Source organism: Anser anser (assembly GCF_964211835.1).
Source record: "Anser anser genome assembly, chromosome: 5".
NCBI lineage: Eukaryota > Metazoa > Chordata > Aves > Anseriformes > Anatidae > Anser > Anser anser.
Window position 1 is genome coordinate 40,325,236 of NC_139725.1, and position 13,992 is coordinate 40,339,227.

Genomic DNA, 13,992 nt, shown 5'->3' on the forward strand with positions numbered 1-13,992 from the left:
TTGCCAGGACAGCAGTAAAACGACACTCTTCCAAAGCAAGCAGCAGGTTTAGCTGGGGTATAACCTGCCTGTGAGGCCAATAATGTTCGCTTAACTGCTTCTGGCAACGTAGCTGGAACACCGTGACCTCCCCGCTTTAGATCATATGATGCAATGAGCGAAAAAATAAGGTTGTTGCAGAGTCCTAAACTACTAGCAGAAACCCAACATTTTAACACAAACTAAACAGCTGTTGCCACTACTGAGATCTAAAATACAAACCTGTGAAAGAATATAAGAGCTCTAGACTCGAGTTCTCTGCTCCCAAATCTATTTGATCTCAGGAGCCATGGTTCTTTAAAAGGGTTTGCTTAAGGTGTCAAGATGTCAGTGTTTGGAAATGTGCTTTGGGGTTACATGCAGTGCAAAGAGATGGTGCACGGCAGCTTATGTGTAAATTAGCCCGCTGTTTGTGTTATAACCCTGGGCTGCACAAAATTTGCAATGGCATTGAGCTGTCTGCCATGATCTGAAAGTTATACCTGGATTTCTCAATCTTCTATTTTGGCTGTGTAATTTTATTATTAACCTTTATAATGTAATAAAAGAGAAAGCCAGTATTTGCAAGCTGCTGGTAAAAGGGTACCCAAGGTCCAACGGTTCACCCTGACAAAGAACCCTGGCATCCCAGGACCAGCAGGCACCCTTTAGGCCACAACATCATGTGCTCTCAAAAACCCACTTCTATTTATTTTTTTTATTTTCTTTTTGGAGCAATGTCTCAGCCCAGCCTTGTGCCTAATTTTTGTTGCTTCCCTCATGCGTGCACTGTCTCTTGCAGCCCCTCTTTGGGTCTACCCTCTCTGCTTCTTCCCACGTTTGAAACGAGCCCACATGTGCCAAATATGCAAGGGACCACGGATGCAAAAAACCCGTCTAAGAGTTCCTCAGAATGGGTAGGCTTCTAAACACAACAACTGCTTCTGCCCTTGATGGAAACCAATTAATTCTAGAAAAAGGGAAGTTTTTAGCATTTTGGGCAGCATCAAGGGAAGCGTGGAGGAACTCTGCTCAGGCAAATGCTCTCCTTTGTTGGAACCATTCTCAGATCAATGATTTAGCTCAGCCCAAGAAAAGCCAGTTACAGCCTCTACAAGATAAATACGTGAGCATCACAAGGCATCTTCAAATTGCTCGCCACACTAAGCAATTGCTGCATGGAGAGAGATGTGAGCAAACAGGATTATTTTTTTTTTTGCATGCTTTCTGCAGGGTTAGCCCCAGGCAACACCAGGCTTCTCACCTGCATTTTTTAAGCTACATTCTTTCTTCCGTTGCATTGTAGCATTTTAAGTGCGCATCAGATTTGTTTTCCCTTGCAAGAAGGTTTATTAAAGCTCCAACTGGACAAGTAGCCCCAGTCAGTAACCTCTGAAACAAAGGGAATGTTTTCTAGGCTTGCAGCCTTCCTAGGGGCTTGACTAAGGTCTCGTGACAGGCTTCAGCTAGGAACGTAACCAAAAGCAAACAAGAAACAAATTATTAGTAGTAGAGTAGTTCAGAGTGATGGATTGGCGTTAAAGAAGAAATATACAGATTCAAGCTATGGGTTGTATCTTATTATTCTTTTTATAAGTAGAAAAACGAAGCATTTAATTATTTGCAAACAGATTTTAATAAAATGCCTGTAAAACCACTCTTGCCAGAGCAAACGTATCAAACCATTTAATCTTTTCCCATACCAGCAGAAATGTACAGCATCTTTTGTTTGTGGGAAAAATCACTTTTCAAGGGATGCTAATTCCTGAAGTTAAGCAGCTGAACAGCCACTCGTTTCTTTTTCCTCTAGTAGCCTGGTCATCACTGCTTTTCCAACAACTCCTCTACAGAAAGGCAGTGGAGAGCTGACTTTGAGATTAAAAACCACATTTGTTGTGTGGCTTGGTTGTTTTGTTGTTGTTGTTTTGGAGAGCTTTCTCCAGAGACCTGGCAAAGGCACCACCCAGTAATAATACAGTAGGTAGTTCTTCCCTTGCCTTTGGGAAGGAGCTCTCTTTTAGAGCCCGACTAATGCGTTAGGAGGGATTACAGGATTAAAGAGCTCCTAAAGGGTACAGACCCGCTTCTAGCAGATGCCCAGTAATTGTTTACTTCAAGGATAACGATGCTGCAGTGAAAATGTACAACGCTTTCATGAGCCTCAGCGCTGCACGGAAGGCTTATCAGCTACCTGGACACCCCACTCAGGGAACCCACAAGTGTTTTTTGGTAAAAGCACATTCTATATTAAATTAATTAGCTTTATGTACGAAAAGTTCAGATTAAGAAGAGGACACTGCTTTGACTTTGCTCTGTAGGCAGTCACCACTCATGAAATGATCTTCACTTCAGGCTTGGACTCTTCCAGGGCTCTTAGTTCATCATCCACTTCAGAACTCCAGAAAATGTCATACAAACTGCACCAAAACAAAAAGGCAAGCTGGTTTAGCAAGCATCCTCCCATTGAGGTAAGAGAGAGCAGGAAGACACACAAATTGCTGTTATGAGAAGACCACATAACAGAAAGGGCCCCATCTAGGTTGGGCAGTCCGCCCCAACAGCCAGTAATGGGTCTTACAGCACCGGACCATGCTCTTCCCACCATAGCACCACCATCTCCTCTTCCTCAGGCCTCAGAGACCAAAGCGGATTAAGCCATTATGGTCACACCACTCGGACGGGTCAGGGAGGGCTTTGCAACAAGCAGATGGTGTTTCGCTCCCCCTAGGGTCACCAGGAGGACTGGTTCCCTTGGCTGGAGCTTGCTGTCTGCCAGCGGAACGCAAGCAAGACCAGAAACATCACTCACATCAACTGCTGCAGCTTGCAGTTGGGATTCCTCACGGCTTCGCAGAGCTTCCTCACGCCTTCATCCTCCAGAGTGTTGTAGCTCAGGTCCAGCTCCGTAAGGCACGGCTTGGCAACCATGAGGGTGGCGAGCGTGGCACAGCAGGCTGCGGTGAGATCGCAGTTGCCCAGCCTGAAGGGAGAGGAGAGAGCACAGCAGAGTGGGAATTTTGGCCCCCAAGCAAAAAAAAAAAATGTAGTGCTATCCCTCTCTGTATGCTGTTCTTGGAAGGGTAACACAGCAAGAGAGGAGATGACTTGTGAGGGTTCCCCTTACCATAGGGAGTGGATGTTGCAGTTGGGGTGCAGCAGCCCTTCACACAGGAGTTCAACACCTGCATCTCCCAGCTTGTTCTCGCCAATGTGCAGCACTTTCAAGTGTTTGTTCACGCTGAGAACAGAGCTGACTGCCTTGCAGCATGCAGTTGTGAGCCCGCATTCTCTAATCCTGCAAAGGAAAAATGACATGAGAACTCCAGGGATCTAGAGAGCACCAAGCACTGTTCACTTCACGTTTGGTTCAGAGGAGCCTGCAGAGTGAGGAAAGAGGAAGTGAAGCCTTCCCACAATCACTGAACTTCTCTCCACCCCCGTCTGCCAATCCTTTCAGAGCAGCACTTCTCCCACCATTTATATTTGGGTTGTTTGTCTCAGAGTATGTATCTAGGACAGACAGCTGCCCATAGAAGCACAGAAACAGACTCCTGTTCAGAGAAGCATGCTGCTCTCTCAGCTCCACCATGCACTCCTGGGGCACTTCACCAATTCCCATGCCACGGGGGTAGGGCAAGAACTCCACTGAGGGGTAGGAGCTGAACTTGCGACGTAGAAAACTTGAAGAGCTGCCTGTTACAGTTCTATGTGAAAGAACCGTTTTCCCCTCCAGGCCATGCAATAGCAGAGCACCCCAACCTGTCATGTAATGTAATGCTGTCAGCAGTGAGAATGCTGAGAATGGTTTTGTCATCCAAACCTTCTCTGGTTAGATTTAGATTGTAAAGTTGGCACCACAGGTTCTGGTGCTGACTTTTATCCAGTCCTTCCAATAAGCAATTATACTCTTCATTTGTGGAACCATCACAACTGAGGATTTATTTTGTATTATTTCACCTACATCCCTCTTTAGTTAGGTCTCCAAAAAAGTAGTGGGTATGTGAAGCCTCACAGCAGCTTACCATAGCTCCTGGAGGTTAGCTTTGGGATCCTTGAGCGCCTGACACAGCATCTCCATTCCTGAGTCTCTCAGGTTATTGTCTATCAGACTGACCTCCAGGAGGGTCTCTTTTGTACTGAGGACTCTGGAGAGGTCTTTACAGCTAGCGCTTGTGAGATCGCAGTCCCATAACCTGCAGGGAAGAACCAAATATTATTTCCCCCAAAAAATTACTTAGATTAGAAAACACAGTTCTCTGTTACTATTCTGAACTTCTGGTTACAGCATTTCGTTTTCTTCAGTCCTTTACCAAACTCGTCCATGTATCGTACCACGGAGCTTTCTCTTTACTTTCCACCCTTTGCACTGAACATTCTGTTTGTAACAGAAAAGGAGTATGAACACTCGTTTCTGGTAGACAGACATCTCAAGAGGAGGAAAAGACACTGTCATCACAAATTCTCATTCACCCTCTCCCCAGAGTTTGGTCTAAGTGATTTCAGTGCAGCCTTACTCCTTCATGGTGTCCTCCACCGGGTTTTGTGAAGCAACTAACTTGCAGTAGAGACATCCTTGTTTCACTAGGGGGTGTAACTGAGAAGCTTTCCACTTTGGAGCAGACCAACAGTAGAACCTAGATAGCTCAGAGGCCACAAGAGAGATTTAAGCAAACCCTCTCTACCCTTACCACAGCTTCTGGATTTTGCAGTTTGGATGCAGCAGTCCTTGGCACAGCAGAGCCAGGCCGGAGTCCCCGATCTTGTTATCCCCCACAGACAGATCTATCAGCGACGACTTGTTGCTCAACACCGCGCTGATGTCCCGACAACTATCGCTGGTTATTCCGCAGTTTTCCAGGCTGCAGGAAAAAAAAAAAAAAGCACAGTTTGAATTGCTGCTCCAAACCTGCTGCATTAGGTACGATCCTCCACTCCCAGTTTGGACATTCACCCTTATATCGACTGTCTTTTTGAAGAGGAACTTTTGGACGTATGACACTGTGAGTTCCCAGCAGCCACAAACCAAACTGGGACACAGAGAATGAAGGAAAAGGGACTGCTGGCTGCTGCAGAGCCCTGAAGCCTCTGCACAGCTGGAGCTGGCTCCCTAGATCTACGTAGCAGTGACTTAGCAGCTGCGTGCTCCTCCAGCCTGGCCGTGCTGAAGCACATGGGCAAGTTAAAACAAATCGTGCTTCTACCCTGAACCCTTTCAGGGGCTGTACCAACAAGAGGACAAATTCAACATCTCTTTCTTGAAGAAAATCTGGGTCTGAATAAATATGCTCAGCCAGCTGGTAACTCAGGGGTAAGAACTAGAGTCTCTGAAGTCTGTTGCTCTGCCACTCGCAGGTACTACTTGTAATTGCAAATTTAACCTGGGGTACATGTTCACACCACACCAATAGACACGGGAGTGAACTTCGAATCACGATAGTTAAAAAAAAAAACACAAAAACACACAAACACACAGATGTGCCTTCAGTTTCCACAGTTCTAGAAATCTGAGCCTGCAAAAAGCTGGCCTAAATTTCAAGCATTCTTGACAACAGTTTTTCTTTCTTTTGCGCACGGTAGGAATAGCAGCAGGGTTATTTGCAGCTAGGGATGACCAGCTCTTCCTTACTGTAGTAACTCTAAGTTGCAGCTTGCCTCCACCAGCCCCCGGCACAGCTGCTTTACAGCTGTATCTCCCAGCGTGTTGTTGCTCAGGCTGAGCTCCTTCAGGGTGGGCTTGGTTTGCAGAGCAGCATTGAGAGCTTCCACAATATCAGCCGTGAGTTCACAATACTCCAGCCTGCAAGGAGAAAAGAAACCCAGGCAAAAACAAGTGTCTCCACCACGTCCTGCTACCAACAGACACATCAAGGCAGAAAATGTGCCAGTGGGGTCCACGAGCTGAGACTAGGCAATACATGAAGGAGAGAGGACCACAAGCAAACTGCAGCCGCTAGTTCTTCATAGCATGTTATTTCTTAAACTTACACTGCAGGGAAACCAAGCAAGACTAGTCCCCCACTGAAGCAACACACAGGCTGCCTCAGCTTTGAATTGCAGCACATCACGCAGCCTCACCACCAAGCCTTCCCAAGAGGGGCTGGAGACTGCAAAGAGACCTGGGTCCAGCTCAGATGTAAAGCACGGACCAGCTGCAGCAGAATCAGCCTTCCCCTGGGAGTCAGAGGCATCCTGCATTAACAGGACGCTGCCAAATGAGCTGAATAAGGCCTACGGGAACAGGCACCCAGCTCTGACAAACCCTCAGGACCCTCCCCCATGAATAAGCATGACCACGTTCAGATAAAGCAGGAAGAAATCCACAGCTGGCAACAAAACTCCTGTTTGTCTCAGGTGCAAGACGTATGCGAACTGTCTGATGACCACAATGCCCAGGGACTACTTACTGCAGCTTCTGCAGCTTACAGTTGGGGTTCATCAGCCCCTGGCACAGCACCTTCACTCCAGCAGTTCCCAGCTTGTTGTCACCCACGTGCAGCTCTGTCAGCGACGGCTGCGCGCTGAGGACAGAGCGGAGAGTCTCACAGCTGGCGCTCGTCAGGTTGCAGTTCTGCAGCCTAAAGGAGAGAGGCAGCTCAAGTGAGAGAAATGCATCCCCAGTATTACCCCAGGGCTCTTCTGGGAGAAGTGCAGCTGCTGGGGTTTGGGCACAGGAAGGACACCGTGGCACCACCAGGGTGTAGCTCTCTCGAAAGCAGTACGTCCAGGTAACTACTGTTATTTTAAGGTCTGCCAAAATATTGTACCAGCTAATATTGTATCTGTAACATGAACATGAGCTCCTAGGTTCCCTTTGGTCTAATTGCTCACGTAGCATCTCTAGCAGAAGAAGGACCCACCCTACATTAAGCAGTACCACAGCTGCTTTATAGCAGCGTTTTAATAACGATAAGGTTAATCCCTGAGAGAAAGCACATCTTACGATTTCTTGTTCCCCTGGAAATGTCATCCAGAGTAGCTAAAAGTAACAATCTTGTCTAACTTGGCTTAAATCCCTGGATGTATCATTCAGAATTTTTACTGTAAGCTTCAAGAAGGATCTATGAAGCTTATCCTTCAGTGCTCAGGCTGGGAGAAGCTGTATAGGAACCAGGCTGTTATTTCTACAGGGTGTTTTGAGCTACTGGACATGACATCCCTGTAATGGAGAAGTGTTGTGCATAGTGGTGCTAAGTTTGGCTTGGATTTGGTTGCTCTTTTTCCCTAAGACACCTTACCAGAACCCCAAAAATGAACAACCATGTTTCTACAGAACTGATACAACCTAATCCATGCTATTTCTTGGGGCCCTGGAGAGTTTGGAGCTCAGGTCAAAAGCTCTCTGAAAAATATCTGGAGTCAGTCTCCCAGTACAGTGTAGCACAGTTACACTTGGAAGCCCACCTGAGAACTGCCGCTTGAGTAGCTTCAGCCTACTCTCCCTTTATTTGCCAATGACTCCTCGCTGCAGGGGGCACGCTGACTTTGAAGCAGGCCTATCTGGTCTAAAAAGTAAACAATTTGTACGAGGCAGCGTCAGGAAGATACCAGATGCACCTCAGGAGCTGGCAAACTCCAGTTCTCTGCAGAAGAGCTCCTGGACAGAGAAGGTAGCACCTTGCTGAAGGTCACTAAGGAGCAAAGGCAGCAACCGCTGGCTTTGACTAAAGCTCCTGCAGCGTGGTTGGGCTGTAGGGCTTGCTAGGGGAAGTCTTTTAATGCCACAATATGCTGCTGGTGCCTCTGCAAAAACTGCTGGCTTGAGCCGAGCCCCACATCTAGCCTCTGCCCAACTGAGAAGACAGGGCTGGTGGCAGAGCCAATTCGGTAGGGTGCAGAAAGACTGACAGCTCATGAAATGCCAAGGAACACCAACACTCACAGGAACACCCTTTTGCTTGGTTCCCAGAGAAAGAAGCAAGCAAACTGGACGGGACTGCTAAACCCCGTGCTGATAACTGGCAGAAGAGTACTCCGAAAAATACATTTCTGAGAATGTCAGTTATGTCCTAAAGGCACATACTCTAAAGAAGGTCTCCGTAAACCCTTAGCTTGGCTGGGAAAACTCTACCTGTCCTTCCCTTTGTGCTGGAAGACAGATTGATAACCTGGAGTCTTACAGCAAATATGCTAGCTAAGTAAAAAATCCTGCAGTATTCCAACCATCTGACCTAGGTAACAGCTGAGATGCACCAGCACAGCTCTGGTCCTACAACCACATACTAGTTTGCCTTGTGACTTCACCTACAGCACTCTGCAAGCCCATCCGAGCGAGGCAATCAGCGTGGCTTTACCATAACTTCTGCAGGCTACAGCTGGGCGTCAGCAGCCCTTTGCACAGGTACTCGATGCCTGCATCTCCCAGCTCGTTGTTGTTCAGCTTCAGCTCGGTGAGGGACGGGTTCATGTTGATGATAGAGGAGAGGTCCTTACAGTTACTGCTGGAGAGATTGCAGTCATCCAGCCTGAAAGAGAAGGAGAGGTGGGGTCCGTTAGTACTCAGGGCCTCTCTGGCTGGAGCGCTCCCCAGGAAAGCAAAGCGGCCAACCTACACCTCCTTGGTCCCTGGGACACCTCCAGAAGGATGCGTGTGGCTCGTTGTGCAACACGTGGCCCAGACCTCTGCTTCTACAGGGCAGAAGACACGCTCTGCCTGCAAGGCTGTGGCACACGAGGGGCTGACGGCAGCTTCCCAAGCCCCAGGCCTCCTCCGTGCTGCGCAGCCACACGTCTTGCCCCCCTCGGCAGGGCTGCAGCTGGAGGACGATGCGCCTTCATCTGGTCTTCGCTAGCGACAAACTACCCATGTCTGAAGCCACGTTTAGCCAGAGGCCGGCTTGCGGGCTGCCGGACTGGTTCTGCCCCGAGACTAGCCCAGCCGGGCCCGCAGCCAGGCTTCCCAGCCCCTCGGGGATCCGGCCTCGTACGGGTGAGTCATGCAGCCCTCACAGCCTCTCTCAGCAGGAAGCAAGGCTGCAGCATGACAGCGGCCTCTTGCACTGAAGGCAGGGTTTTATTCGCTGCCGCTCAGTTGAGGAGAGAGCTGAACGGCGTGGAGAGTCAAGGAACGGACTGGGAGCCGGGGACGGAGCAGGACGGGCAGGGGGTGAGATGGAAGAGGCACGGTGTAAGGAAGGCATTGCAAAGAACCTCACAGTCCCAGGCACGGTCTGTGGGGAAGACTGCAGAAGCAAAGCTTCTGAACAGCCTCATCCCATTCCCCTGCTTGCACTGGGGAACACGGTTCCCCCACAGCGGCTTGCTCAGCACTCTAGGAGGGTACTTTTGGAGACTGCCTGCAGAATTAGGAGGTGTTTGCACGGGGCTCATGCATGGCAACCAAGGAACAGTCACTTGGCAGTGTGCATGCAACTTAATGACCATGAAGGACATTTGCCTTCCCTCACCTGAGGGATCTGACTGTCAAGAATTACCAAAACAGTGGTCAAATGTGTGGATAACCACTCAAGACATTACCTGGGTGAGTGTGCATGCTGTAGTACAAGGGCAGCATTAGTTCACACCAAGGGATGCTCCTCTCTAGACAAAATAAATCCTTGCAAGAGCATTTTTATCTTTTTATCAACTTTCTGGGCAAAAATACGTAGAATCATCTCTGTTCCCGGGCCACTTTTAAGTCATGGGTCAACGATACTACAGCTCAGTCTTGCTACTGAAATGCATTGTGCCTTGTACCTCTCCTCACAGCAGAGAAACACAACTCTTACTCAGAGGAGACGGAATGCAGCTAGGGACTACCTGATGCTTTTGCAGGATTTCATGGTAGACAGAAGCTCAGCCCATCGAGACGGGTCCATCTCCTCACACTGGATGTCAAGGTCCATTTTGGAAGCTGAGCTAGGATCTGAAAACGGAAAATCAAGCTGTTATTTTCGCCACTGACCGAGAAGCAAACACAGCAACCCTCTTCAAACCCACCCGCAGCCCCGATGCAGGTCGGACCATGCAAAGTGGACAGGCCGTGCTTTTTGCAGCTTGCTGCGAGCAGCAGCGTTGGAGCAGCCCAGCTTCACGAGGTTCGGTGCCCAGGCTTTGCAGGGGCACTCTGGGTGGGCAAGTCTAAGCACGGAGAGCCTGCCGAGAGGGATTCTTCCTTGCTTCGCACCCAAACCGTGCTTCAGAAGTACCCCGGCCGCTGCGATAAACCCGCACGGGGATGCTGCGAGGCCAGCAGCTGGGCAAGGACCCGAGCCCGCAGCCCCGCAGCCGGGTGACAAAGCGCGCTTCGGGCACCCCAGCCCTGCTAACGTGACTCAGAGCACGGCGCAGCCGCTTAAAAAACACCCAAACCCAACGCGCTGAGTGATCGCATCGGAATGGGGCAGCTAAAAGAAAGCCAACGAGGCAGCGCCGATGTGCGGCACCGCCTGCCCGAGCCCGGCACCGCCTGCCCGAGCCCGGCGCTCAGGAGCGGCGCTCGTCCAGTTGGCTAGGCAGGCGGCTTTTACAGCTATGTCAGCAGACGCCCCCCGAGCTCCCCCCCCAATTACAATTACCGTTTTTTAGGTGTTTTACCAAACGCCCCCCGAGCTCCCTCCCGGACTATTATTATTATTATTTTACCTTATGGTATCTTAGCCAGCGCGCCCCGCGCCGTGTTCCTGCGGCTATTGTCGTTACTGTCCGGGGCTTTCCGGGCCCCCCCCGGCCCTCACCGCCGCCGCCGCCGCCGCCCGCACGCTGCGCCCGGCCCGCCCCGCCCCGCCCCCTCGGGTGGCCCCGCCCCGCCCCCTCGGGTGGCCCCGCCCCTTTCCCTGCAGGCCACGCCCCCTTTCCGGATAACCACGCCCCCTTCCGCCTCGCCCCGCCCCCCGGGCGCTTTGCCACGCCCCCTCCCGGCTCGCCCCTCCCGGCCCCGCCCCTCCCTCGTGGCCCCGCCCCGCCCCTCGCGGCCCCCCCCGCCATTTTCCCTCCCTCCCTCCCCTCTCCCCCCCTCTTCCCCTATTTCCTTTATTCCTCCCCCATTCCTTCCCCTGCCCTCCTTTTCCTTCCCCCTCCATTCTTTCCCCATCCCTATTTCTCCTTCTTCCCCCTTCTCCCCCCCTCTCCCTATTTCTTACCACTTTTTCCATCTCTCTTCCCTCTCTTCCCCCTCCTTTTCCCTCTTTTTCCCTGCCAGAGCCCACAGGAGCACAACCCCACAGCGAGGGGAGGCACAAAAAGGGACGAGAAGACCAAAAGTTATCAAAAGTGGCGTCCCAAAAGGGACGAGAGGACCAAAAGTGGCCAAAAGTGGCGTCCCAAAAGGGACGAGAGGACCAAAAGTGGTGTCCCAAAAGGGACGAGAGGACCAAAAGTGGCCAAAAGTGGCGTCCCAAAAGGGACGAGAGGACCAAAAGTGGTGTCCCAAAAGGGACGAGAGGACCAAAAGTGGCGTCCCAAAAGGGACGAGAGGACCCCACAAAGTGCCGTCCCACTTTGGGCTGCCCCCTTGCCTCCTTTGGGGCCATTCAAACGAGGGACACCCAAAAATACCCGTCCCTCCGCGGGCTGCCCGGCTGCCACGGGGAGCCCTGTGGGGTGCCTCCCACCCGCCCTGGCCCTGTTTTCTCCCCTACTCCCTCCCGTAGCAGGACGTGCTGGGGAGCAGCACGAAGGCCTCTACCCCGAGCCCCAGGGGTGGAGGCACGGAGGCCGGAGTCCTGCTGCCTCCCCCCCGCAGCCGCACGCACCCAGCCTGGTACCGGTGGGCTTCTCCCGCACATCCCACCCAGCGCGGAGCGGGGCCAGGAGGCGTTCGCCATCCCCCGGCTCGCTTCCTCCTCCGGCTGCTCCCAGCTTCGCTATTGTTTCCCAACGCTTTTAGCCCCGGGTAAAAGCTCACGCAGGCCTCCAGAGGAAGGCGGTGAGGTGCTGAGAGGTTTCTACGCCGCCTCCCCTCGTGCCCCAACCCAAATCTCAGCATCTCCCCCGGTTTCTTCTGGCAGCAAACACCCCGCTCCCCTTCAGTTCTCCGGATAATCCCAACCGGCCGCTCACGACAAAGCAGCGTCCGCCACGCGTGGCCCCAAAATCCCGCGGTTCCCCCTTTTTGCTAAGGGAAAGGGGAAGTTTGGGGAGTTTTAGGGCCCGTTCGCGCGGCCGACACGTACCTCGCTCCGCTGGGCTCTCTGCGGGAGCGCGGCGGGCAGAGCTGACGCCTTCCTGCTGCAGTTACTACGCAACCTCTGCTGTTGTACACACGCCGCCTGCTAGAGGGAGAAGGGCACGGTGGGGCTCTGACGGCGTTTTTCCTCCCGGGAGCACCCAGCATCCTGCTCCCGCCCGTGCTGCGTGCTCCCCAACAGCCTGCAAGGCCCCGCAGGGAACGACGCCGGTGCTGCCCCCCCCTAAAACCAATTCCTGGCTGGTCCCAGCACCCACAGCAAGCAGAATCCTGGCTCTCAGACCTCTACCTCCTCCTCCCAAAGCCCCGCAGGCTCGCCCCCTCACTGGCACGGAGATTAATTAATGTTTCACGAGCCCACAAGCGAGGCGGAGGCAGAAGGCAGGCTCCATTCTTCCCTCCAAAAGAGCAGCAGGGGCTGTGAGGCGGCTTTTGTTCCCTGCGGGGGGGCTGCATCGGGGGCTGCTCGGTCCTGCCATCTGCGCCGAGAGCCGGGCTTCACACCTGGCCGTGTGAGTTTGGGTCATCGGCTTCCTTTAGGGGCGAGGAGAGCAGCTGCACGGTGGGTGTCGCAGCCAGGACGGCCTCGCCTGAGAGGGATAACAGCGCAGCGAGGCTGCGTCCCCGCTTTGGGGTCGTTTCTCAGCTTTTTGCCTTCACGGCCCGGTCTCCAGGACTGAGTGCGTCCATGCTGGAGGACCCTTTGTCTTCAAAGGTCTCAGGGGGTGCTGCCCTGAAAGGGGTCTCAGCCTGTGCTAGCTGTTCTCCCCCCAGCTGCCTTTACAACCCTTCTCCCAGGGGAGGTGGGAACCGACCACCAGAAGCCTGAAGAGCTAAAACTCTCCTTCCATAGTGCCCAGAAGAGAGCCAAACACCAGAGGGTGCACTGCTTCCCCTTCCCTCCCACGAGAGAACAGGTCACCCACAAAAAGGGGTTGCTGGAGCACTCCTATGACCCCCAGGCCAAACCCCAAACCCACCAAAGCCCCGGCAGCATGGTTTGAGCATGGCACTGGTGTCTGGCCTCGGTGCTCACCAGATGCTCCTGGACAGGAGGGCGGGAGGGATGCTGCAGGTGGTGAGCGATGACTTCTGCTCTCGCTCGGAAGACCACAAACTGCAAGAAGACGACGAGCACTGCCGAGAGGTTGCAGCACCCCACCAGGTTCTACACCTTCAGCCTTTCTCCAAAAGCAGGTCACTGCTGTTCCTGCCTGTACCTCCTCAGCGCTCGCTGGTTTAGAGGTTTCAGAGTGTTTTGTGTCACTGGACTTTCAGCAGACCTCCCACCCTGGACAAAGCATCTGCTCCACACTGGTCTGTGATGGTAAAAAAAATGATTTACAGTCCAGGCAGCCAGGCCAAGATGTTATCGGCTTCTACCTCCCCTTTGTCCCCTTGGCTGCCCTCACTGCGGGGACAAACAGAGGCATTTCGGGAAAAATCTATCGCCCTTTCCCCAGCAAGCAGGGCCAGGCTGTCCTACTCACAAATACACGCAAGTCCAGGGGAAACGGTGTGCAACTGGGCTGAGAAAATCGACAGGAAACACCGACGAGAAAGGCGTGTGCATGTCTTTCCTCTGCAACAGCGGAGTCCCAGTGAGTGAGATACCTTCTTTCAGGTCTCTGCCTGTTTTTCCTTCTCCTTTATGTCCTCTGCGAGGTCACTCAAGTTTGCCCCCATTTTTTGGGAGGGGATTGCCTCCCAGCTGCACCTCCTGATGTACCAGGGAGCCTTGTGTCCCGTGGCCTGGGGAAGTCGAGATGCGTCTCCGCATTTATTTCATTTTAAAATTAACATATGCACATAACCCTAGAGCAAGCAATCTAGAAGGATGCTTAAATTAT

The 13,992-nt window shown here is 52.3% G+C and overlaps 1 protein-coding gene across 4 annotated transcripts; it reads right to left on the bottom strand.

The window, feature by feature from the left end:
- Positions 1-1,635: 1,635 nt before the first annotated feature.
- LOC310900174 (ribonuclease inhibitor-like) lies at positions 1,636-13,550 on the bottom strand. Of its 4 annotated transcripts, none has more exons than XM_083837684.1 (11): positions 13,179-13,550; positions 12,129-12,227; positions 9,775-9,880; positions 8,310-8,480; positions 6,423-6,593; positions 5,645-5,815; positions 4,707-4,877; positions 4,041-4,211; positions 3,143-3,313; positions 2,828-2,998; positions 1,636-2,435 (listed from the first exon to the last, which is right to left on the bottom strand). In XM_083837684.1, the coding sequence occupies exons 3-11, from the start codon at positions 9,858-9,860 to the stop codon at positions 2,348-2,350; spliced, it is 1,371 nt and encodes a 456-aa protein (XP_083693810.1). In that variant the 5' UTR covers positions 9,861-9,880; positions 12,129-12,227; positions 13,179-13,550; the 3' UTR covers positions 1,636-2,347. The 4 variants fall into 4 exon arrangements, with proteins under 4 accessions (XP_083693810.1, XP_083693811.1, XP_083693812.1 ...); XM_083837685.1 differs by having other exon boundaries at positions 12,129-12,224; positions 13,179-13,544; XM_083837686.1 differs by lacking the exon at positions 13,179-13,550 and adding an exon at positions 12,400-12,442 and having other exon boundaries at positions 12,129-12,224.
- Between the last annotated feature and the right edge of the window lie 442 nt (positions 13,551-13,992).

What these genes read in the sequence shown, in the direction of transcription:
- LOC310900174 (XM_083837684.1), bottom strand. Translation starts at nt 9,860, where the DNA reads ATGGACCTTGACATCCAGTGTGAGGAGATGGACCCGTCTCGATGGGCT. An exon ending in TGTAGCCTGCAGAAGTTATG is followed by an intron (nt 6,594 to 8,309) that starts GTAAAGCCACGC and finishes TCTCTCCTTTAG; the next exon opens with GCTGCAGAACTGCAACCTGA. An exon ending in TGCAACATCCACTCCCTATG is followed by an intron (nt 2,999 to 3,142) that starts GTAAGGGGAACC and finishes CTCTCCCTTCAG; the next exon opens with GCTGGGCAACTGCGATCTCA.